The 27,057-nt window shown below is 38.7% G+C and overlaps 3 protein-coding genes across 4 annotated transcripts in view; 2 read left to right on the top strand and 1 right to left on the bottom strand.

Moving 5' to 3' along the window:
* The window catches only part of LOC139962655 (protein CMSS1-like), a 31,726-nt gene extending 8,842 nt beyond the window's left edge, over positions 1-22,884 (bottom strand). Inside the window, exon 1 of the mRNA XM_071962818.1 lies at positions 22,749-22,884. Within this exon, the coding sequence (XP_071818919.1) occupies positions 22,749-22,812 (64 nt within the window). The 5' untranslated portion in view covers positions 22,813-22,884. The remainder of the gene's footprint in view (positions 1-22,748) is intronic.
* The window catches only part of LOC139962651 (uncharacterized), a 39,832-nt gene that overhangs the window by 5,068 nt on the left and 7,707 nt on the right, over positions 1-27,057 (top strand). The window contains exons 1-5 of one of the 2 annotated variants that reach the window (XM_071962815.1): positions 22,929-23,029; positions 24,154-24,468; positions 25,030-25,332; positions 25,863-25,910; positions 26,624-26,746. In XM_071962815.1, the coding sequence (XP_071818916.1) occupies positions 24,165-24,468; positions 25,030-25,332; positions 25,863-25,910; positions 26,624-26,746 (778 nt within the window). In that variant the 5' untranslated portion in view covers positions 22,929-23,029; positions 24,154-24,164. Of the gene's footprint in view, positions 1-22,928; positions 23,030-24,153; positions 24,469-25,029; positions 25,333-25,862; positions 25,911-26,623; positions 26,747-27,057 lie in introns of those variants that run through there. The other variant, XM_071962814.1, reaches the window with a different exon arrangement.
* LOC139963027 (uncharacterized) lies at positions 13,697-20,510 on the top strand. Its single transcript, XM_071963488.1, has 2 exons — positions 13,697-18,576; positions 19,300-20,510. The coding sequence occupies exon 1, from the start codon at positions 14,471-14,473 to the stop codon at positions 17,738-17,740; it is 3,270 nt and encodes a 1,089-aa protein (XP_071819589.1). The 5' UTR covers positions 13,697-14,470; the 3' UTR covers positions 17,741-18,576; positions 19,300-20,510.

Genomic DNA, 27,057 nt, shown 5'->3' with positions numbered 1-27,057 from the left:
TGCATAGATGCTGATGGAAAGTATATTTTTCAATATCAACGAATATATTAGGTGCGGCTGAGAATTTAGCCTCATAGAAATTTCTTCAAACTTATGTCACTAATTAATACGACAATTACCTTTCATATGATGTATTATTTGGCGTGATACCGCCACGAATGAGAGTGCTACGGATTCTTGAAATATCCCCACCCCCCCCCACCTTCAAAATGAGGAAATTTAGGAAAGTGCGATATTTTTCAATATGAAAAACATATAAGGTGCGGCTGGGTATTTAGCCTCATAGAAATTTCTTCAAACTTATGTCACTAATTCATACAATAATTACCTTTCATATGATGTATTATTTGGCGTGATACCGCTAAATATGAGAGTTGTACGGGCTCTGGAAATCCCCCCCCCTCCGCCCTCACAAACGAGGAAATTTAGGTAAGTGCCATATTTTTCAAGATTAAAAAATATATTAGCGGCGGCTGGGTATTTAGCCTCATAGAAATTTCTTCAAACTTATGTCACTAATTAATACGACAATTACCTTTCATATGATGTATTACTTGGCGTGATACCGCTACGAATGAGAGTGCTACGGAATCTTGAAATATCTCCACCCCCCTTAAAAACGAGGAAATTTAGGAAAGTGCCATATTTTTCAATATGAAAAAAATATAAGGTGCGGCTGGGTATTTAGCCTCATACAAAATTATTCAAACTTATGTCACTAATTAATACGACAATTACCTTTCATTCGATGTATTATTTGGCGTGATACCGTCAAGTATGAGAGTTGTACGGGCTCTGAAAAGCCCCCCCCCCCCCTCCGCCCTCAAAAACGAGGAAATTTAGGAAAGTGCCATATTTTTCAGTATTAAAAAATATAAGGTGCGGCTGGGTATTTAGCCTCATAGAAATTTCTTCAAACTTATGTCACTAATTAATACGACAATTACCTTTCATTCGATGTATTATTTGGCGTGATACCGCCAAGTATGGGAGTTGTACGGGCTTTGGAAATTCCACCCCCCCCCCTCCCTGTGCACTAAAAAACGAGCAAATTTAGGAAAGTGCTATATTTTTCAATATCAAATAATGTATTAGGTGCGGCTGGGTATATAGCCTCATAGAAATTTCTTCAAACTTATGTCACTAATTCATACAATAATTACCTTTCTTATGATGTATTATTTGGCGTGATACCGGCAGGTATGGGAGTTGTACGGGCTCTGGAAATCCCCCCCCCCCCCTCCGCTCTCAAAAACGAGGAAATTTAGGTAAGTGCCATATTTTTCAAGATTAAAAAATATATTAGCGGCGGTTGGGTATTTAGCCTCATAGAAATTTCTTCAAACTTATGTCACTAATTAATACGACAATTACCTTTCATATGATGTATTACTTGGCGTGATACCGCCACGAATGAGAGTGCTACGGAATCTTGAAATATCTCCACCCCCCTTAAAAACGAGGAAATTTAGGAAAGTGCCATATTTTTCAATATGAAAAAAATATAAGGTGCGGCTGGGTATTTAGCCTCATAGAAATTTCTTCAAACTTATGTCACTAATTAATACGACAACTACCTTTCATTCGATGTATTTTTTGGCGTGATACCGCCAAATATGAGAGAGCTACGGGCTCTGGATATAACCCCCTCGAAAACAATATACACGCGTGTGCATAGATGCTGATGGAAAGTATATTTTTCAATATCAACGAATATATTAGGTGCGGCTGAGAATTTAGCCTCATAGAAATTTCTTCAAACTTATGTCACTAATTAATACGACAATTACCTTTCATATGATGTATTATTTGGCGTGATACCGCCACGAATGAGAGTGCTACGGATTCTTGAAATATCCCCACCCCCCCCCCCACCTTCAAAATGAGGAAATTTAGGAAAGTGCGATATTTTTCAATATGAAAAACATATAAGGTGCGGCTGGGTATTTAGCCTCATAGAAATTTCTTCAAACTTATGTCACTAATTCATACAATAATTACCTTTCATATGATGTATTATTTGGCGTGATACCGCTAAATATGAGAGTTGTACGGGCTCTGGAAATCCCCCCCCCCCTCCGCCCTCACAAACGAGGAAATTTAGGTAAGTGCCATATTTTTCAAGATTAAAAAATATATTAGCGGCGGCTGGGTATTTAGCCTCATAGAAATTTCTTCAAACTTATGTCACTAATTAATACGACAATTACCTTTCATATGATGTATTACTTGGCGTGATACCGCTACGAATGAGAGTGCTACGGAATCTTGAAATATCTCCACCCCCCTTAAAAACGAGGAAATTTAGGAAAGTGCCATATTTTTCAATATGAAAAAAATATAAGGTGCGGCTGGGTATTTAGCCTCATACAAAATTATTCAAACTTATGTCACTAATTAATACGACAATTACCTTTCATTCGATGTATTATTTGGCGTGATACCGTCAAGTATGAGAGTTGTACGGGCTCTGAAAAGCCCCCCCCCTCCGCCCTCAAAAACGAGGAAATTTAGGAAAGTGCCATATTTTTCAGTATTAAAAAATATAAGGTGCGGCTGGGTATTTAGCCTCATAGAAATTTCTTCAAACTTATGTCACTAATTAATACGACAATTACCTTTCATTCGATGTATTATTTGGCGTGATACCGCCAAGTATGGGAGTTGTACGGGCTTTGGAAATTCCACCCCCCCTCCCTGTGCACTAAAAAACGAGCAAATTTAGGAAAGTGCTATATTTTTCAATATCAAATAATGTATTAGGTGCGGCTGGGTATATAGCCTCATAGAAATTTCTTCAAACTTATGTCACTAATTCATACAATAATTACCTTTCTTATGATGTATTATTTGGCGTGATACCGGCAGGTATGGGAGTTGTACGGGCTCTGGAAATCCCCCCCCCCCCCCTCCGCTCTCAAAAACGAGGAAATTTAGGTAAGTGCCATATTTTTCAAGATTAAAAAATATATTAGCGGCGGTTGGGTATTTAGCCTCATAGAAATTTCTTCAAACTTATGTCACTAATTAATACGACAATTACCTTTCATATGATGTATTACTTGGCGTGATACCGCCACGAATGAGAGTGCTACGGAATCTTGAAATATCTCCACCCCCCTTAAAATATATTAGCGGCGGTTGGGTATTTAGCCTCATAGAAATTTCTTCAAACATATGTCACTAATTAATACGACAATTACCTTTCATTCGATGTATTTTTTGGCGTGATACCGCCAAGTATGAGAGAGCTACGGGCTCTGGATATACCCCCCTCGAAAACAATATACACGCGTGTGCATAGATGCTGATGGAAAGTATATTTTTCAATATCAACGAATATATTAGGTGCGGCTGAGAATTTAGCCTTATAGAAATTTCTTCAAACTGTTGTCACTAATTGGTACAATAATTACATTTCATATGATGTATCATTTGGCATGATACCGCCAAACATGAGAGAGCTACGGGCTCTGGAAATACCCCCCCCCCCTTCAAAAACGAGGGTATTTATAGCCTGATAGAAATTTATTCAAACTTTTGTTACTAATTAATACGATAATCATCTTTCATATGATGTATTATTTGACGTGATACCGCCACATATGAGAGAACAAAGGGCTTGAAAGAAATAATTCATACCCCCCCCCACACCCCGGCACAACGTGTGATGAAAAGAAATGTGTGCACCGGAAATCTAATAGTTTGTTGATTCTAAAGTTCAGTGACCTTTGCTATGATTTTCTTATACTACAATTGATTTGGATATCATACAAGTAAAAATATGATTGTACATCATTTTACAAACATGTCCGTTGTGAAATGATCTATTGCGTCTGTTATGACTCCGACCTATAAAATAAAAAAATAAAAAACGCGGGAAGGCTCTTCGTAATATGCTCACTATAATGTTACAAATTATATACACTGCGATCAAGGTATGTCGAGCTGACCAATCAGCTCGAAGAGAGATGTAGGCCTAAGTGTAAATCTTCAAAATAAGAGGCGGACGAGTAAAGTCAATATGTCCCGATGTATGTCTACTTTCCGTGGACGGTGAAAGCAGCCTCATCACAATTTAAGCTTTTATTGGACAAGGATATTATAGGCATTGATTTCATTTCGGTCGATTGACATGGATAATGAATTGTAAAGCAGTATACCATAAAGTTAGGAAATTGTAATCGTTCAATGATGCCGTTCCAATCGAAGACAACATTCTCCGATAATGAAATCCTACGGGCGATCCAACAAGGTCAGTTATCTGTTCTTTTAAATACAGGATAATAACATCAAGGGTGTCCGACACAGTGGCGTGCGCAAAGGGGGCGGGGCCATGCCCCACCTTCGTGGTCAGTCGGGGTGTAATCACTCTGTCGGGGGATTAAAAAAAGTGCATGAAGGATAGAAAATAGAAGGGGCTGAGGAATGAATTATTTGTGACCGTAATTATTCTTCAACTATAATGTTGCTGTAGTCCATCTTAATGGTCAAACATGTGTAACAGTGGGCAAAAATTTTCGCGCGCTCCGCGAGCGTGTATATTTTTATCCGGCGGCATCATCACAATTGTTTACTTTGGAGCAAATACCCGCCAATTTGGACTAAGACACAATAATCCCCCCCCCCCTTACTTCGCGATTGGCCCTGCGCTCACTATGTGTCCTTCCGTTACGCATTACCAAAAAATTCAGTTCTACCCAACAGAAATCCAGTCGGGGTATTTGATGTTCCTTCCTATGAAATCATGCGCATGCCACTGGGCGGTAACATTTTTAACAAACTAATTTTGATTCAAGAGAAGTCAAAATAAAGGAGGTTTTCAAGCAATTTTCAAGGTCTGGAAAGTGTCATTTCCGGCGATCTAGGAGGTATATTTATAATTTTGTTCGCTACGCGCCAACCGATGGTTGCGCTCCGCTTAAATGATGTCGCGCATTTCGAATTTCAACTTCCGCCCATCGGGTTTGCGGAGCTTCGTACACCTACGGTGCCTTTCAATTGCTTATGTTGCTTGTTGCTTATGTTGCAATGGTTAAATGGTATATTATTAGATTTTGTATTGAGAACATAAATAGGTCAGGACTGATTGAGCAACGATATAACAAAAGTATCCCCTTGTATAAATAATTATTTATCCTGTCTTCCAGCTTTACAATATGCTGCGACGTGTGTATGTGACAGGGAACCCATGTAACACTGTGTCTAAAATAGCAACTTGCTTAGGTCAACATGGCGTGGGAAATTTTCATTGTAATTTTCCTGTAATCTGGGCGGCATTTTTGACAACAATTTCGTCGCTACGCTACGCGCCAACCGATGGTGGCGCTCCACTTAGATCACAGCCCCATCCCCCATGAAATCATTTTGCCCCCTAAAAAATTAAGATTGGCCGCGCCCCTGTCCCTGTCCCCAAGACACAAATTGCATAAATGCAGCTACATTGTTTGATTCACCTAAAAGACCTCTACAGTTGTCGACTGTTGTGGGAAGGAGGCCGCAAATGTTATTATTCTCATGAAGACTACACCCAGGGGGGCGCTGTCCGCTATATTTCGATCGTCGACTGTCAGAAGGCTGCATAATGTTAAATTTTTCTTCTGAACTAATTAGTCATGTCTGTCTGACTCTGCTGCTTATCAATCGTTACTACCATTAGGGTAGTTGTTTGGAAGGTCGGAATTTCTAAACGTTGGAGAAAGGTCAACCATGTAGGTCGACGGCAAATGTATTTCAACCGATACGCAGAGGCGGAAAGTTTCCCCGCCACCCGGAGCATGGAGGTCAAATCCGGGGTCAGAATCATACTTTATTCGATACACGGGAAATGTGGAAATCTCCCGCTCTGCGTTCTCGGTGTGAAAAAGTTTTTATTTCACGCATGCGTATTTGTATTCTACTGTAAGACGTATTCTATACTTAGTGAAGTAAGCCAAATGTGCCGTCTACGTCGTTAACGTTGAATGAAACGCGCAGGCCCAAAAATTCTTAGTAGTTACATATTTGCACGCACGGTTCTACCCTTCTGTTGTGCAATTAATCCATGCTTTTGTTACACCCCGCCTTGATTTCTGTAATTCTATTTTCATTGGCCTTCCAAAAAATCTGGTAATTCGTTTGCAAAAAAAAATTAAAACTGGACTGCCAAACTTATCTTCAAGCAAACTAAGTTTACACATGTTACCCCTCTTCTTAAAGCATTACACTTGCTTGCAATTGAAACGCGTATACATTTCAAAGTTCTTATTTTAATCCACAAATCTCCTAACTACCTTTCAGAACTTCTAATAGTAAAGCAATACAAGCGTGCCACCCTTCGGTCAAAAATTATTACCCTCCTTGAACCTAGGACCAATGGGATTACTTATGCCAACCGTGCTTTTTCAGTTTCTGGTCCCAAATTGTGGAATTCCCTCCCTCCCAAACCATTTAAATGTTTAACTAATAAACCACTTTTCAAATCTAAACTAAAAACCTACCTCTATGCTAAAAAATTTTCAATTTGATTTGTAATTATATTTCATTGTTGCATTATTATTTTTGCTTTTCTTCCTATTCATATTTATATGTATGGCGCTTTTGACAACTACTTTGTTTATAATTAGCGCATTAAAAATCTTAGTTAAAATTATGTTAATAAACAAGAAGTCTTTCCTTTCTATACGGTTGCTTCCATACAATAAGTCTACAGTGAGAGTTTCTGTCAGTAATATACAAAATTCTGCAAGTTCACTTCAAAGATTAATTTGTAACATTTCAAAATGCTTACAATAGATAACAAAGTATATGTTGTTCCATTCCAATGTATGCTTCCTACATCAGTGAGGTGTAACCCTGTCACTCAATGACAGATCCCATGGCAACTTTCTAACTATCAATCACTCATCCAGGTACTTATACATGACACTTTTATCCTATTTGTTTCGAGCCATTCTTTTCATCCTGTCCGCGCGGACAGAAAATCACCACACACGGACGTTTGGGGGAATTCCGCGAGACCGAAGGTCCGCGAGACCGAAATTAAAAAAGGTCCTCGAGACCGAAAGGAAAGAAAGGTCGGCGACACCTAAATCAAAAAAAGGTCCACGAGACCGTATTTGAAAACAAGGTCCGCGGGACCGAAGGTCCGAGAGACCGAAACTATTACTAGGCCCCACGACATCGACGTAGCCAGAAATTTAAAGCGGGGCACATTTCGAGATTGATATGGGGGGGGGGGTCTCTGTTGAGATTTGTTTGAAATATTGAAGGTCGTTAGATGCGATCTGGTGTAATGTTTTGCCAGTTTCATCGGGTGAATTCCGCGAGACCTTCGGTCACGCGGACCTTTTTAATTTCGGTCTCGCGGACCTTTCTTTAATTTCGGTCTCGCGGACCTTTTTTAATTTCGGTCTCGCGGACCTTTATAATTTCGGTCTCGCAGACCTTCGGTCTCGCGAACCTTTGGTCTCGCAGACCTTCGGTCTCGTGGACTGTAATCGGACGTTTCATCCTAGTTGATAATGTCCGTCCAGACAGAAGTTACTGTCCTCCGGACACAATTCCTCCGGGGAAAGTTGTCCTACAGACAAAATTCTCAGGGGACTAGTGTCCGTGAGACGCCCGGACACTATTCCCTGCCACACCCGCGGTTCCCCCTTCAATGTCACAAGATGTCGCGCGATTATGGCAAGCCGTTTTAACATTTACCTCGCAATTCGACTTAAGTCGAATACATTCACTTAAGTGGAATACATTCTACTTAAGTAGAATTGTATTCCACTTAAGTGAAATAGACAGGACATTCCACCTAAGTTGAATTGTATTCCACTTAAGTAGAATACAACTCCACTTAAGTGAAATGCATTTCCACTTAAGTGGAATACAATTCCACTTAAGGGGAATGCAATTCCACTTAAGTGATATAGAATTTAGCTTAAGTAAAATGCAGTGACAAGTTGATGAATTCAGCTTAAGTAAAATACAATTAAGCTTAAGTGGAATGGTATTCCACTTAAGTGAAATAGAATTCCACTTAAGTTAAATAGTATTCTGCTTAAGTGAAATTGAATTCCACTTAAGTGAAATGTATTCGACTTAAGTCGAATTGCGAGGTAAATGTTAAAACGGCTTGCCATACGCGATAACAGATGTGACTTATTTTTATAAACGTATCGAATGAAACTCGGTGTGGAGTTTTGATTTCCTCAAGGCTCAATGTACTAAATACAAGGTATTAGAATAACTGAAGCCAAGTTTTCATGTAACTTGGTCTTTAACCGATAAGAAGCTTAAATTTACAAATTTAGTATGTTTTGCATAATAGCGGAGTGGGCAAGAAAGATATCTTTGTCGGCCTGTGTATTTAAATCTACGTTTGTCCAAGCGCTTCCGTGTGTTTGGAAATACGTTCAGTCTGGGACCTTTGAAATATACCGACAACATAGCGGCTGTTGCCCAGTTTCTCGACTCGGTTTCCACGAAGCCTGGCTGCTGGTATAGGCGTAGCTTAATCGATAGGAACTGATGGTAGAATATAAATGGGAGACAATTATCGATGATTGGATTTTCTGGTAACATTCACTGTTATTTCCATGTTAAACGTAGGGAAGTAGGCCTGTATACCTCTCTTTTTTAATGTAGGTTGCACGGGCAATCCTCTGGGGGTGGATGGGGGGGGGGGGTGCCCCGCGATTTGAGATGGTGGGACATAATATAAAATATCCCCCCCTATTTTTACATTTTTATGTTTTACCCATTACTAATAAGTTCATATATCCAATGTACTTCTGTATAGCCTAAGTATTTTCGGACATTTTCAACTACGAAATTAAATCATCTAACAAGCGCGCATCGCGGGCGGTTATAGGTTTGTACAATGGTATGTTATTACGTACATCCACACACATTAAATGATTGGGCGGAGAAACGGGGGGGGGGGGTGGGGGGGGGGGGGGGGTTAACCCCCCACTTTTTGAAGAGGGGGGTTGGCCCACACAATCACCCCCCCCCCCCCCCCAGTTTTTGCCAGTAATGTTCTGTTATAGCCTATTTTATGTGCTCCAAATGGCATAATAAATCAAATTATTAAATTTGAAATTGTTAAAGTCATTTCAACCTTTTACCTGGTAGGCTACATCAACAATTAACGACCGAAAACCGAGTTAGAATTGACCCACACATTATTTTTAGCCCCTTTCCCCCACCTTGCGCATTGGAACTTGTAGCTCATAGCGCTAACTTCACCCCACAACAGACATACACAAAATAACGTTTTGTTGCTGTTGAATAGCTTTGGAACTGTATACACTTGCCAACTTCAACGAGGTGAAGGAAGGAAAAGAAAAAGAAGAAAGAGAGCAAAGGAGAAAAGGATGGAGTAGAAAATACGGCAAGAAAACGGGAAGAGAAAGAGGAACAGTGACAAAATTATCCGAATTTGTAAAGCAAACAGCAGATATCACATCATATCAGTGAGCATGAAAATGGCGTTCCACGATAAACAGCCTCCAAACCATGGGCGCAGATCCTGGTGAGGACAGGGGACGCGTCCCCACCAACTTTTTCAGTGGGGACATGATATACCGTGTCCCCACCAATTTGTCTTGACCAATAGCTGCATTTCAAGTTCCCCTGTACTGAACTTTGGCGCAGTTTGATCCAGCATTGTGCAAATGACATGCAGCAGTTCTCATTTTATTGTATTTTATCCACAGTTGTTAAATATAGGACGGAAATCGCATTTGCGGCAGTCTATATTTGTTTTCTGGGAGAGGACCCCAGACCCATCGTATATACAAAAGTCTACTTGGATTATTTGTCCCCTGATTTTCTTTCTGCAGACGCCCATGTATTTATCCAAACTAAATATCTAAGCCATGAGATCTAAAACTTAAGGAGGTTTAGGAGCATCATTAGGTCTGGGAAGTGTTATTTCCGGCGATCTGGGAGGTATATTTGCCTATAAAATCGTACGATACGCGCGAACCCATGGTCGCGCTCCGCTTAGATAGTGTCAAAGAACAGACACGCGTCCTCACCATTATCCAAGACTGATCTGCGCCCATGCTCAAAACTGTCCTTGTGTGTATAGTGTTCGGTTTCGGAAATATCTGGTATATTTTTATTTCCTTCAAATTTTTAGTCGCCGTCTGAATTTTCTAAAATTCCCTAACCAACATTCTTCCTCATACTTCATCATACTCGTGCAATTTTGACCCGTCTGTTAGGGTTTGGAGGAGGTTCATCTATATCGGTTATCCAAAGATGATATTTTGTGCAACATTATGGGTATGTTTTGAAGTGAATTTATTCACGAGATTTGTGAATTTTCAAATCCTGAACAGTGGGGCTGACGGATATTGTGGGCCGCGATGAAGAAGCAATGATCCACAGGATATGTGATGAAGTCGAACATGATGTGTGACTGGTGACAATCTTCAAAAAGGTTATAGATGAGAAAAAAATTATTTGGAAAAAACTTGGTTCTCAGGCAAAAGTGTACATATGGTTGGTCAGATTCAAGCCCGAGAAGTGCCATTTCCGGTGATCTGGCGGTACCAAAACCAGAAATTTGCTTGTACGCTGCGCGCCAACCAATGGTGGCGCTCCGCTTAGATAGTAATACGCGCCCCCCGGGTTAGAAAATCCTGCATACGCCCCTGGTAAAATGCAGCTTTTCAAGGCCTGGGCAGTGCCATTTACTGCAATCTGGGAGGCAATATTTGCCAAAAAATTCTTGTGCACTTCGCGCCAACTTATGGTGGCGCTCCACTTAGATAGTGAGCCAGCAGTTATGACTTTTTATTTCATCAATGGCCTGCAACCCTCCCACTTCTGACAAGAAATCTCCGCCACTGGTTAGCCTGTCGAAGACATGTTTACACTGTGATTTTGGCGCGCTTAGCGCGAGCTCATTGTGTTCTAAATAATTGCCTGCGCGGCTGACGTCCACAATTCTTATTGTATCGCCCTTGTTGTGTGTCCTAGTCCTACCTAATGGACAAGGAGGAAGCCGTTCTGATTTCCAGTGTTATTGATAATGAAAGAGGATACTGTGTCTTTCGCAATTTTCAAATTTGATTCCACTCGAATCAGCGCAACAATTGTGATACAAAATCGGGCATATAACTATTATTTTTTATTACTGTTCGCAAAAGTGTGGTGGGGGCGGTGGGGCGACAAATTATATGATATCCCCACTCCTGAAAGTGGGAGGGGCATATCCCCCGCCCCCACCTGTTGACGCCCATGCTATAGGAGCATATACACGTAATAAAAATATACACGTTATAAAAAAAACGGGATTAAGGGGAAGAGTAATATAAAGTGAGAATTAGTATTATGAACATATTGGTGATTTTGTGCGGTTGCATAGATAAGATGTAAAATGCAAAAAAATATGCAAATAAGCATAACAAAATTTTTACATCTTTACATTTTAGGTCAGATGTGATCATCTATTGTACGGTTCTGGAGGTAAAACGTTAATAAACCTAATTACTTCACACATTTTGGCCCCAAATCCAATATGTTGGATTATTTTTCATCCTCTGACACACGATTGTGGAGATAACACGTTACCAATCTTAATTGATTCACTTGCATATATTATGCAAATTATACTAATCAATTACCATAATTTGCGCCTTAAAATTATAAGGTCAAGAACCTTGGCCCAGCTACTCCCTACCATATGTTGTCATCATATGGCACACGATTCTAGAGATATCGCGTTTAGCTGATACACATACGTACGTACGCATACACAACATACCTATACACATTAACGTTAACTAAGTCTCCCTTTGCACATATTCCAAGCGAATAAATATACATGTGGTAGCCGAAAGGGCCACAGTTTACGATTCACGTGAATTGGGAAGGAAACATGGGAAGGAAACCATGACATCCTTTCAGGAGACTGAACGATATGTATAGGTTGAGTACACGTCATGTTGATAATAGATTCATTTCACATTTTTTATGTACAAATCTAATTAGTTCAAATATTAAATGTCTTTACAGTCATTGTGTCCAACCCATCAAGAAAGCCTGTCACAAAATCTCACCGTCGTCCTCAAAGTCTTTGGTACAAAGCATCTGTCCTATTGCTGGGTCCTAACCAACATAAAAAGAAAACTATTCTCAGCTTGAGCATTCGCTTATATCGAAAGTTTGCAACTCACACTGCCATTAAGAAATTATTGCGAACCCAGAAACGAAAGAAGACTACGATTACATCGAATGGGGAAAATAAAGCACAAAAGCCAGTTGAAGAGGAAGTAATTCATACCGAGCATCTAAACATCAACAACGAACCGGAAACCGTTGATCCATCGACCCCACCTGAAAGGTACTGCATCTGTCGAGAGGTTAATGACGGTAGTCCTTATGTCCAATGTGACAAATGTGAACTTTGGTTTCATTTCAAATGCGTTGGATATTCTTCATCTCCCGAAACTACTGAACGTATTAAAGAACAACCGTATATTTGTGGAACGTGTCAACCCTTTTCACGGCGTGGAATACCTAATACTGGTAATTCTTGTGTAAAAGTAAGTTGGCCTGACGTTTCGATCCTAGCAGGATCTTCTTCAGAGGCTAAATGACAAGTTACAGTAACAGAGGGGACAAAAACACGCACAGAATACAGACAGGTTAATGAGCACGGTGAACACAATGAGATGGATGAAAGGGGATTATAAGTAGAAAGCAACAGGAGAAGAGGAGAGGAAGGAGATAAACTGTGGAGGGACAAAGAGAGGATTAAAGGCACAGGGTAAGGAATAAACTGGAGAGGGACAAAGACAGAAAGGTGTGAAGAAAAATTCTAACCCCACACCCATTCAGCATGGTACCTTCAAATGTGATCGTACTTCGAGATGCATCGTCTGCAGCCACCACATTGTTGAATCCAACTCCATCACCAGCCACAGCATGCAACTCACACACAAGACTAAGGGTCACATCACTTGCACTACCACCAATGTCATCTATCTGATCTCTTGTAGAGTTTGCGGCATCCAGTATGTTGGCGAAACCAAAACCACCCTCAAGAAGCGATTCTATGGTCACAGATCCACAGTCAACACCATGAAGACTGAGACCCCAGTTGGAGAACATTTTAACCTTCCCAACCATACCATTAACGACATGTCCCTACAGGGGATTGAATCCTTAGGTAGCCGTCCTGACCTAGTACGAATCAGCAGAGAGAGGCTCTGGATGCAACGCCTTCGTACCATTCAACCTCATGGGCTGAACATTCAGGAAGGACATGACTAACTTTCCTCTGTTCCCTACTCCTTCTCCCCTTTCTCCCTCCCCCCCCCCTTTCACTCTTCTTCTCACAGCTCTCTTCCCCTCCATTTTTCTTCACACCTTTCTGTCTTTGTCCCTCTCCAGTTTATTCCTTACCCTGTGCCTTTAATCCTCTCTTTGTCCCTCCACAGTTTATCTCCTTCCTCTCCTCTTCTCCTGTTGCTTTCTACTTATAATCCCCTTTCATCCATCTCATTGTGTTCACCGTGCTCATTAACCTGTCTGTATTCTGTGCGTGTTTTTGTCCCCTCTGTTACTGTAACTTGTCATTTAGCCTCTGAAGAAGATCCTGCTAGGATCGAAACGTCAGGCCAACTTACTTTTACACATTCTATTACACAGGCTCTCTAGTGGATAAGCAGTTTGCTAACAGTTTTATTTTATTTTGACTGGTAATTCTTGTTGGTTTTCCGCGACTGTCCAAGCTTTGAAAAACACACACGTTGGAGAAATAATAAGGCATATTAAGACAACAGGACCAAATGTCATAAGAGTGTTGAGCAGAATTTTTAATTACCTTGACGAAGACACTGTCGAGCCAATCAAAGATTCGGATGTTCTCCATGCCTTAAAAACTATCGCCCAAGAGCTAGGTGAGCCATTTCATAACATTTGTCGTCAACAGGATGCTAGCGAATTTTACGCCAAATCAGTCAATGCATACCCAAACAACCAGGTATTAAATGATGTTACAGGTTTAGGAACCACAGAAACTACAACATGTCTTCATTGTGGCCACCACGAGAAACGCAAGCAAACGTCATCATTTTTAACTGTTATTCCACAGTCGTCTACAGTTATCGATAACATCAATGCCCTGTTTTCAGATGAAGAGCGAAGCGGTATTTATTGTCCCAAGTGCCAACGCAATAAACTCAAGGGATACGGTTATGAAATTGACAAACTACCCGCATGTCTAGTCGTATTGGTTAATCGAACAAAAGGAGATAACCATAAGAGTCACGCACGTCTATCATCGTTATTAAAACTAGAAATTTCCACCTTGGAGGCGTCTCTAACGGACAAGTCATGTGCCGGATGCAACTATGAGTTGATATCTGCTGTTGTTCACATAGGAAATGACAGTAAGAGTGGACACTATATCGCCTATTGTTTCAATGGAACACGCGTAACTCGATTCGATGATCACCATGTCGAAAAATCTAACATGTCTTCAGCAATATCAGATGTTTCCAAGAATGGAGTACTTCTATTTTATCACATGTTACCAAATGTTCCGATATGTCCACCAAGTCCAGAATCAAAGAATCGGGAAACTAATGATCTCGATGAAGATATAGTTCTTAAACCATCACCTACGACAGAGCATGACGAGGCAGCAAGGAATGATGACAAATCCACAAGAAAAACATGCGACGATATATACGAACATTTTGACGTGGATGAAAATTTGGATCTAGAACACGACAATCCTTTATCGAATACAACAGAGGATTCCGATGCTGACAAGGGCATCCCAAATTCTGACCAGAGCTCGGATGACATTGTAATACCCCAGACAACTATGTCCAAGTTATCATCCTCATCAACGTATTCGAAATATTTCGAGGCAGACATTGCGAGGTATTCAACGTTTCGTGTTGACGAAACCGAGTGGCTTAAACTTAGAAAAGAACAGCGAGGAACGACATTTCCATTACAATGGGTAAATATTTTTTATAACGGTCTTCAGCAGTCCAATCGGTTTTGCACCCTTATGTTTAGGAGACACAGAGTATCAAAGAAGAATAGCAGGAAACAACCTCAACATCTTTTCAAAGCAGAGGCGTATTGCTCCAGAAAACCGGACTGCCCAGTATCGGCAACACTGTATGTTGATTGTGACCTTGTGTGTCACGTGCACTACACCGGCAGAATTAAACACAGGACGACAGAAACGTCGCAACGGCCAATCCGAGCTGAAGACAGGGAGGTACTTCGAGACGAGCTGTGGAAGGAGCACTGCCCATCAAGAATGCACACCGAGAAACTAAGGCAAATGGAACCAGATGTATTTGATAGTGGGAACATAACAGGTGTTGGGGTAGATGGCAATGTCTTTAGACAGATCGGGTACGAAGGCAGGAGACGTCTGCAGAGCGACCGCGATATAACCACTAGCTTACAACTGAAGCAGCAGACGACGTTGTCTGGTTACATTAGACAAATCACTGTTTCACCTAGCTATGTTATTGCATTTACGGAAGCTGGTGTACGTTTATTCCATGATCTAGCTGCAGCAGTACCTATCCATTGGGATGCAACAGGGTCGGTTGCTTGGAAAGAAGGTAGTAAGGAATATCTCTACTATGCCATAGTTGTACCCAATGCAGTAAGACAAAGGCTTGGATTTCAAAGTTCACCATGCCCAATCGCCGAGTTGGTTACAACTAGTCAAACTGAGCCGACCATTTCAAACTGGCTAGAGATTTTCAAATATCACGAGAAAAGGATATATGGCTATAACAGGACAACGACTCCTTGTTTAATTTCAAGCGACAGGAGCCTGCCTTTGCTCATTGCCTCCCTGAAAGTTTTTTCTGGCGAAACGTTTCGACAGTTTTTACAAAGAAGCTGGAGAATAGTCAATGGCAACGCTAGCAGTTCGGAACTAAATGGAATGATAATTCACACCGGGTTGAGCCACTTCATGAAAGACGCGAAGCAATTCTGCAAGAAATATTACAGAAAGTCCCAAGCTTGGTTTGGTCTGAGCCTATTTCGCTTGTTATCCGCGGTGCATAAGATTGAGGAGTTTAGACGCCTGCTGTATTCCATTTGCATTGTCCTTCGCTCTGAACATTTCACAGAGATATGCCACGACCATGTGAATAATTTATTGGATAAAATCCACAAACAGGTTCCCGATCAAATGAAAGAGGGGTGTCACGAAGACAATGAAGGTGGCGTCAACGACATAGACACCGGTATTTCTACCAAGAGATATACCTGTACTGAACAAGACGCCTTTCTTCAAGAGAGTTCACCATTCAAGAACTTGAGCTCCTCAGTAGATGAAGATGCAAAGCAGGAAATTGCAAATTGTATTCGGCATGATGACGGACATGACATAGAACCCAATGAATACAGGAGCGTCGAACTTTTAGAAAAGATAATGAGGTATATTCTCCCTACATTGCCAGTGTGGTCAAATCTGCTTTTGGGTGATCTCTCCCGACATAGTGAAAGATACCAGCAAATGTCATATGACAGTACGAGATTCTTCATCCAACACCCACCGACGACTCAAGGTTATATAGAAGCTTATAACAAAATATTCAAGCATTGCACTCTGGCCAACTACAGGTTCAGGTTGGATGAGCTAGTACAAAAAATGTACGATTTTGCTCTTGTCCAGCAAAGAAAATTTGCACTACAATGGAAAGTACGGTCCTCGAAGCGAGCTGGGAAAAAGGCAACCACACTCATATCAGAAACATGGAAGAGAACACCTGCAAACGTGAAGGAAAGAATGAAAGAAAACTCGAGTCACGCCACACTGAAACGAAAGTTATCCACGAAAATCAAACCAAAGAATTACGACGTAAAACACAAACCTGAACACGGAGGAACTAAGCGCCCACGTGGAAAATCTACGAAGATTCATACCAAGGCAAACCAGCAGTGTCATGCAACACACAGTACCGATGTGAATACACCACATAAGGCCATGAAAGATGTGCACCACCGCCAAGGAAATACGAAGGCAACCCAAGAGACCCAAATGACAGATACCCCATTAACAAATCGATCAGGGAATTTCGTACAGAGCAGGCGACTTCACAACCCGAATAAAAACCGAAAACCTCAAAAGGCCAGATACTGTGACCAAAACGAGGATACAAATGTGAAAAATAATGGCCACGGATTCGACCAATACGAGAAACTACTTCATAACACCGAGTGGCTGGACGACATCATAATAAATGATTTCATGCACCTCATCCAACAACAAACCATTGATTCGCATACATTTGTGTGCAATTCCTTCCACACAAAATCATCTAATACAGAAGAAAGACAAGCGAGGAAGTGGTATGGAGGCCAGAAAATAATTGCATCCAAGTGGGTCCTGATGCCGGTAAACGACGGGAACTGCCATTGGATCTTGCTTGCGGCAAACTTGGTCCAGAAGAAAATATACCTTCTAGACCCCCTTTGTGACAGAAAGGTAAACGAAGACTTGAACATCTTTCGACGCTTTATTGAAGCGAGATCAGCCTTTGAGGGGAAACCAATAATATGCAAACAGTGGCCTGTAAAGACAACATCAGATATGAAGTTTCCCTTTCAGCCAACGATGAATGACTGTGGTTTATATATACTGTTCTATGCAAAGTCATTGTTGTCTGGTAAAAACGTACCAGTGACAGACATTCGAACCATGCGTTTGTCGGTATATTATAAACTCCATGAGTTCGATATGACGAGACCCTAAGACTAATGAGTGGCAAAATTCTTTTTCTCTCAACGATCGTATTGTTTGTGTATCCGTGCAAATCCCGACAAATGTTAGTGTGTCTTGCAACATAGAATGTCATAATATCCTAGGAGAGCCAAATGAAGTTTCCACGAATATAATCTGTGAAGATTTCATATGAGACCTAAATGATGATGTTGACTGTCATGATTTCGTAGGAGAGTTAAATGATGTTTCCATTCAACAATGTAAACTGTCACGATATTATAGGAGAGCTAAAAGATCATGTCTCCACCCATATGGACTGTCATGATTTCATGATAGAGCTGAATATTGATGTTTCCGCCCAATTAACTTCCATGGACACGGTGTCACAGCAGAGCTAATGATAATATGTCATAATTTCATAAGAATGCAGCTAAATGATGTTTCCACCCATATGGACCGTCATGATTTCGTAGGAGAGTTAAATGATGTTTCCATACAACAATGTAAACTGTCATGATATTATAGGAGAGGTAAATGATGTTGTCGCCACCCATATGGACTGTCATGATTTAATGGGAGAGCTAATTGCAAGTGGTTCACCCCATATGGACTTTCATTATTTTTAGGAGAACTAAATTAGGATGTTTTGGCTAAGATGGACTTCCAGATTTCATATGATCGCTAACTGATGATGTTTTGGCAAGGATGAACTGTCGTGGTTTTATAGGAGAGCTAATTGCTATTGATTGGCTCCATAGCCCTTCTCCTCAACCCAAACGTAACCACAACGAAACTCCCAAAGTGGCCTTGATTGCTATATGTCCAGAATTGCAGTGGCGAGGAGATAATCCAGAAAACAGGAAACGGTTAGTATATATGAACATGCCCAATAAATATAATACCAAATATCAAATTATGTGTTAAATGTAGATAATACTCACCAAATATGCATATTTGTAACGTTTCCCTAATTGTTTTGAGGGGGTGGGGTGGAATGCAAACCATTAAAATTCACGATCGATATCACGTAAATATTTCCATTCCACAGAAATTTGAAATTAGTGTCACCGCGCGCTCACCGCACATTTCTCAAAAGCGTTCATGACCCGGGAAAATTAGATCACGATCGTTGTAATTAGTTCTTTATATAACATATGCACAAGGCATTCGCTCGATATGCGCTCAAGTTTCCTCCCCGCATTTCCATATTAACTTAAAAATAATTCCATACAGTGGTCTCTGGCATATACCACCAAATCCCAGGTAACGTTTAAATATAGATCGCCTTTTATTGGGAAAGCGGACCGTGAATTCCAAAGCAAACGGACTTGGGGCCGGGTGTGGCAACTGGGGTTGGAAAATGACATTCGGGGCAAATGGTTTCGCGGTTTGAAATTTGTGGTTATAAAACTTAAGGGCGTGTCCACTTCCCGTTATAATTGTTTACACTAAAAATGTTGTAATACATTTATAACCGTTGTATAGGTGTAACAAGGTTAATGCCATCACCACTTCCGTAAAGTATCAACACATATGTCAATGATATACACGAGGGTTAACGTTCCGACACTCTTTGTTTCTTCCGACAGGAATATGGACAGTCTGTCATAGACTGAGTTGATGGAGGGATTCATACGAGGCAACATCATTCAACGTCACGACACGGTACTTTGACAACTTGGTTGTTGTTCATCATTTAATTATGCAAGTACTCTCAGAGTTTGAATCAATTGCATAATATGACTTGTTTCAATGTGTTTAATCGGTTTATTCTACTCATTCTGACAATCTATTAGCGAGAACCGAAGCTTACAGGTATTAGTTTTTCGGCGATAAGTGAGTAATGTTGAAAAAACCGTAGCAGTGTAGAAACAGCCAAACGTTTTCGTAATTCTCGATAGTAATAATTAGAACAATTTTATAATTGTCTGCTCGCGAATTTTAGGCCCCCAAAAACCTTGACCGTACCATTAAATGAATGATGTTCTGAAACATCTAACATAACAGTATGTCTATTTTTGTATAATTATGGTGGGTAGTGTATGCGGCAAATAGTCCCAAAATTAAGCAGCTCGTAAATAACGAAGATTCGTTTACTTAACGTTATAGTTTAATTTAGTGTTTATAGTTCATAACGTTGAGATGTTAAAGCGTATCTTATTAATTATATGGTCCATTTAACTTGTAGGTTGGTACATTGTTATAGTTTTGAACAATGTATTTGTAACAATTGTTGCTTGAAGATGCTATTTCCATCGATAATATTGTTTAAGAAGTCACTAATTAGGCCTACATTATAAAGAATAACAAATGCTTCTGGATGCAGTGTGCATTGATATCAAGTTCATTCATAATCCAAACAACCACACATTTTGTAGTTTTTCCTCCTCATTCATACTAGGTCAGTTTCATTTGTCATTGAACTTTTCCTTTAATGACAGATTTCAATATGAGGCTAAATATCCATCAGTACCTAAAACGTGAGTTTTCCATGTCATTTTAAAAATTATCTTCGTATTCGAGGAAGGGGGTAATTTCCAGGTAGCCTAGCCCTCTAATACGTAGCAAATTTTATATCAATAGAAAGTGCATTGTTTTTTATGTTAATGACCACAGCTTGAAGAAATTTCAATGAGGCTAAATACCCAGCCGCATCTAATATATTTGTTCATATTGAAAAATACATTTTCCATCAGCACATTTGCACACACATGTATATGTTTTTGAGGGGGGAGGGTGTTCCCAGAGCCCGTAGCTCTCTGATACTTGGCGGTATCACGCCAAATAATACATCATATGAAGGTAATTATTGTATTAATTAGTGACATAAGTTTGAAGAAATTTCTATGAGGCTAAATACACAGCCGCACCTATTATATTTTTTAATATTGAAATAAATGGCACTTGCCTAAATTTCCTCGTTTTTGAGGTGTGGGGGGGGGGGGGTATTTACAGAGCCCGTAGCTTTCTCATATTTAGCGGTATCACGCCAAATAATACATCATATTATTATATTAATTAGTGACAACAGTTTGAAGAAATTTCTATGAGGCTAAATACCCAGCCGCAGCTAATATATTTGTTCATATTGAAAAATACATTTTCCATCTGCACACGCGTGTATATTGTTTTTGAGGGGTTATATCCAGAGCCCGTAGCTCTCTGATACTTGGCGGTATCACGCCAAATAATACATCATATGAAAGGTAATTATTCTAGGAATTAGTGACATAAGTTTGAAGAAATTTCTATGAGGCTATATACCCAGCCGCACCTAATATATTTGTTCACATTGAAAAATACTTTTTCCATCAGCACATTTGCACAGGAATGTATATTGTCTTTGAGAGGTGGGGGGGGGGGGTGTATTTCCAGAGCCCGTAGCTTTCTCATACTTAGCGGTATCACGCCAAATAATACTTCATATGAAAGGTAATATTGTATTGATTAGTGACCTAAGTTTGAAGACATTTCTATGAGGCTAAATACACAGCAGCGCCTTATAATGTTTTTTACATATTGAAAGATATGGCACTTGCCTAAATTTCTTCGTTTTTGAAGGGGGGGGGGGTATTTCCAGAGCCCGTAGCTTTCTCATATTTAGTGGTATCACGCCAAATAATACATCATATGAAAGGTAATTATTGTATTAATTAGTGACATAAGTTTGAAGAAATTTCTATGAGGCTAAATACCCAGCCGCAGCTAATATATTTGTTCATATTGAAAAATGCATTTTCCATCAGCACATATGCACACGAATGTATATTGTTTTTGAGAGGTGGGGGGGGGGGGGGTATTTCCAGAGCCCGTAGCTTTCTCATACTTAGCGGTATCACGCCAAATAATACATCATATGAAAGGTAAATATTGTATTAATTAGTGACATAAGTTTGAAGACATTTTAATGAGGTTAAACACCCAGCCGCACCTAATGTAATTGTTCATATTGAAAAATACATTTTCCACCAGCATATATGAACACGAATGTATATTTTTTGAGAGGGGGGAGGGGTATTTCCAGAGCCCGCAGCTTTCTCATACTTAGCGGTATGAAAGGTAAATATTCTATTTATTAGTGACATAAGTTTGAAGAAATTTCAATGAGGCTAAACACCCAGCCGCACCTAATATATTTGTTCATATTGAAAAATACATTTTCCATCAGCACATTTGCACACGCATGTATATTGTTTTGAGGGGGGGGGGGGTGTTCCCAGAGCCCGTAGCTCTCTGAAACTTGGCGGTATCACGCCAAATAATACATCATATGAAAGGTAATTTTTGTATCAATTAGTGACATAAGTTTGAAGAAATTTCTATGAAGCTAAATACCAAGCCGCACCTAATACATTTTTCATATTGAAAAATATGGCACTTTCCAAAATTTCCTCTTTCTTGAGTGGAGCGGGGGGGGGGTATTTCCAGAGCCCGTAGCTCTATTATACTTGGCGGTATCAAGCCAAATAATACATCATATGAAAAGGTAACACGTAAAATACAGCATAGGCTTGTTCCTATCAAAACGTACTGGCCACGTAATCTATTATATAAGGCCTCTATAAGCTACCGTATAATATACATGGTAAGATTAACATCTGGATACGTACTTGTTGCTCGCTTCAACGACAACAGATTCTTGAATGTGAGGCTGAATGTGCGGCTCACTTGATTTTAATTAGCCTAACATAACTGTGAGTGAGCCTAGTGAGGATAGCCTAGCACTTTAGTAATAGTAGACCAAACACCCGACCTACGTTAATACTAATTAGAAGCCTGAAATTTGAAGGTTGTACAACAACACTAGTGATCTTTTTACCACCTTCACAATAGTTCCAATTTATCAAGCAATATGCTTTTAAAATGAACTAACTGTTGTACATGGATATAAACAAAGTTTTGTACACAGACCTTGAGTATCTTTAATTTTTGTATGAAAACACAAATTTTCGTGGAACCAATCACTGCGATGTTCACTCGATTACCAGATTGCAATTTTGCGAGAAAAGTACACAGAAACGTACGGCGAAATATTTACCTTCAACTTCCTCACTGGAAGGTTTTGAGTCAATCCACCATTCGTCGTCTAAAGTATCAACCATTATCACATAGGGTATGTTCAGGAGTTTCCGAACATTTACGTTATTCTGTTGTCCCAGCGATAATTGCGTTAACGAAATGCCAATGAAAGACGACGATAGCTGAAACGTGGTTTATCCACAATGCCTAAGAAGGGTTGTATAGGTCACTCGGGTCGAAGGGTAACGGTAAACGCACCTAATGTTTCGATTTTTGTATTGCGGTTTACGACATGACTCGGTATGTTTCGACATCTTAAAATATACATTTTTCGACATATTTTGTGTGTTATTCGACATAGTCAATACGTCAAAATTCGACCACCCGGAAGCTACCATCATAATTATGATAGATTGTAGGTTAAAGGTGGTATTAGTATTTTATTAGAACTAATTTTGCCAGTTGTTAATCATATTAAATTTGACTGTACATTGCATTCGCATTGAAGTTAGATTGTCGTTTTATTTTTACAAAAAAACTAAACCAAATAAACCAATATGTTATATACAGTGTCAGTTTGACAGTAGCATCACTTGAATGACCAAATAGAAGAATTAAAAATGAAATGATCAGCTTAATATTATTGCATTTATTTTAATTACTAAGTTGATTTTGTCAATAAGATGAGCAGGTCTTTTTTTTAAGAGAATCTATGTATTGTGTTCACTTGTATTTAGCAGGAAGCATAACACAAATAGTCTCATGTTATACATTGAAGATACGTTAACTATTGTAGCCAATGTTTAAACATTTCAATTAAATTTTCATGTAAAATGACACCAATATGAAAATGTTATCCTTAATAAAACATATAGGCCTACAATAAACGTAATTTTCACATTTGACCTTCAGCAATGTCAAGTTTAGTTTCCTTTTATTAACTATCAGTATCATAGTTACCATTTTAAGTTTCAATAACATAACAAACATCATACAATTTATAATTCAAATTCCATGGTGCTCACAGAAACCGTCAAGTGTTACCATTTCGATTACAAAATAACAGTATGATTAATGCAAACTGTTCAAAAAGTGTGTCTTAGGTGTTTGAGAAAAAAATATATTTGCTTTCATTTGAATGTAACATATCACGTTTTCCGTGAGGCACGTGACAAAGAAATAATGTTAAACTTTCCAATACATATAGAAAAAAAGAAGAAATATCAAGGGCAGAGCCGTAAATGAGTATCACTCTCCAACCCCCCCCCCCCAAAAAAAGGTCATAACAACGTCATATTTGGTATTTAATGACAGTGAAATTCAAAAGTATTCGTTTTACTTAAAATATTTAATGAAATGTTTGGCGCTTGTAGTTAAAACATTTTATACTATTCTGCATCTTTGATAAATATTTTATCCTTCAGTGCCTCCAGTGATGTCGTTATCAAAAGATGGAAATGACAATAGCGATGAAATTTGGCTGGAAAAAAACCAAACTTTTAATATTACTTGCCATGCATTGAATTCGAAACCCATGGTAAATCTGACGTGGAATTCATCCTTAATTGAGGAAAGGAATATGACAACTTGGAATTCATCTACCACTGAAAATCAGCTGTTTAATTCGACATCAACTATAGCGTATATAGTAGGAAACAGCAATGATACTTTAACCTGCTCTGCCAGGTTTGAAAACGCAGGACGACAATGGAACACATCAGTTTTCATCAGGTCGTATGGTAAGGATATTTCCTACATACACCATCACTGACTAGCAGTATCCTAAGAACTATTCCCCTATATGTTTGTGTATAGATCGGTGTGTTTTGAATATTTCTACATTTCTTGTATTAGTTTCTTCTTTCTACTTGTAGCATATCACTAGAGTAAGAATTTGGGTGGTAGGTACTATTTTATGTACTCCACAATACAAATACAAATTATTATAATATTATTATTACATTTACAATAACGATAACAATAATATGCAATCATAATTACAGTGATACTGGTCAAAAGCACGTAGGCGGTCATAGTTAGAGTCTCCTTAATAGCACTGATTAACCAAATCAAATATTCGTAGTCAAGGAAGTCATGGTTAGAATTATATGTTATTTATTTTTATTGATCAAATGTTTGCTCTACATTTTATACTAAATACGCTAAGATAAGATGCTTTAGACCTTTCAGGAATTGTTCGAGCCTACTATTTTTTTTTGGGGGGGGGTGGGAGGGGGAAGCAGTTATAGTGCTGTCGTAAAACCTTTTAATTTATTCATTTCTTTCGTCTTTCACTTCAGTTGAGGCGAAAATTAGTCTGAGTATTACGGGAGAAGAAAGAGGTGAAGGAAAAGAATATTACACTGAAGGGGAGACTTTAAGCGTTACATGTCAAGCTTTGCCATTACGACCACCTGCTAAACTGACCTTAACCATTTCAAGAATATCTCCAGAAGAGACACACGAGCCGAATTGCACATACGGAAATGAATCTACATATGCTAATTGTACACTGTCTATTGGCAGTTATAATGCTAGTTGTTTAGCGTGGCAGAAGGGACCAAATATAACAACTTGGGCCAACGAAACTTTTGAAATCGAAGGTTGGTTTGATAAACATGAAAAGTAAAAATAAAATTGATCAGGAAATGAAATTCTATTGCACGACACAGGTATTCGCTTAAGGGTTAATGTACCATGAATTAACGCTTCCCTGCTAATGCGTAATGTGTTGTAAGGATAGGGGAGAGTATTATAGTGAAAGAAAAACCCCTTAGTTTACTCTAGTTTGCCATTATAATGTCAACCATTCTGCTTTTCAGAAATGATAAACTTTTATAAAACGTTAGATATTTCCTGTGATGCTGATGATGTATGTTACAAGCATGTGATTTTCATTGAATGTAATAATTTGGAACATCACTATTCAGCAATTGAAGAATCCCAGAAAAGGATGATTTTAACAACCGGTATAAAATTAAGAATTTATACTAATGACATATTTGTAGGTATCCTATTCTGCACATCACAATTGTCTTTTAAAGCTTTACTGTTGGAGGTAGTTACCTTTATAAAACTCTCTATGACATGATTGTTTTCACATATATAAATATATCTCTTATTTTATTTTGAGGATTAACAACACCCCAATCTAGTGTCACGACTTCAGCTCCTCCTCCTGGTAAGAAATATTGTTTAATTTAATCAATTAATTAACACAAAATTGACAGGTCGGGATACATTATTAAAAAACAACACTGCTGTTAAAATCTGAAGTTTTTTGTGTGTGTTTCCTTAGTTAAGATGTCGGTATAATATGTGTTTGTTAGCAGAAGAAATTGTTTGACATTTTTTTTTGGTTACTGTGAAAGTGAAACAGTAGCTATGACTTCCTCACTAGGAAGTTTGTTTACATATTTTTATATTCTGATGGGGAATATTTGTTCAACAATTTAAAGTCAAGGGAACATAATGAAATGTCGACTTATATATAAAAGGAAAGATAAGATATAAAGAGAAACGTTGTAATGTGAATTCATAATGTTAACATAACTTAGACAAACATTGAATTATGTAGTATCGAATAGCAGTTAGAGTAAAGTACCTACCGTATCTTATATATATATATATATATATATATATATATATATATATATATATATATATATATATATATATATATATGTGTACATATATATATATATATATATAAATATATATATATATATATATATATAGCATAGCATAGCATATTACTATAAATATTGGGGATAAGTTATAATTTCTTGAGATGAAATTCACATATACACTTTAACGTAACCAAACAAAACCATGAATCATAGATTTAGATAATTGAATAAAACATTGAAAGAATTTTCTTTCCTCTGTCTATAGCTAAACCAACAACACGTCCCGAGGACATCTCACTTCCAGTGATAATTGGAGTTGCATTAGCCATTGCAATCTTACTGATTTTCAGTACAATAACATTTGCCATTTTGTGGAAGAAGTTATTTGGTGAGTTATATAAAGAATACCTTTTACTTTTTGAAATGGAAGTGTTGTCTATTTAAAACTTTCTTAATTTAAAGAGAAAGTATACAGAAATGTTATGTACCAATCGAACTGCATATCGTTATACAACTAGTATAATCAGATATTTTTCATACATTACTCGTATGTAGTTATTCGTATATAGTTCAATTCTACACAAAGCAAGAATTCGAATAATATTGAAAGGACGCTTAGCCCAGGTTCGCGTAATAATTACTTATATACAGTTAGCTGTCGGAAGACGATTTAATCGGGTACTCGTAAGGCGTTCAATT

The sequence above is a fragment of the Apostichopus japonicus genome, chromosome 21 (assembly GCF_037975245.1).
Source record: "Apostichopus japonicus isolate 1M-3 chromosome 21, ASM3797524v1, whole genome shotgun sequence".
Lineage (NCBI taxonomy): Eukaryota > Metazoa > Echinodermata > Holothuroidea > Aspidochirotida > Stichopodidae > Apostichopus > Apostichopus japonicus.
This window is presented reverse-complemented; position numbering and strand designations above follow the sequence as displayed.

Excerpts from the sequence above, each read along its gene's own strand:
- LOC139963027 (XM_071963488.1), top strand. The coding sequence starts at position 14,471 with ATGTCTTCAGCAATATCAGATGTTTCCAAGAATGGAGTACTTCTATTT.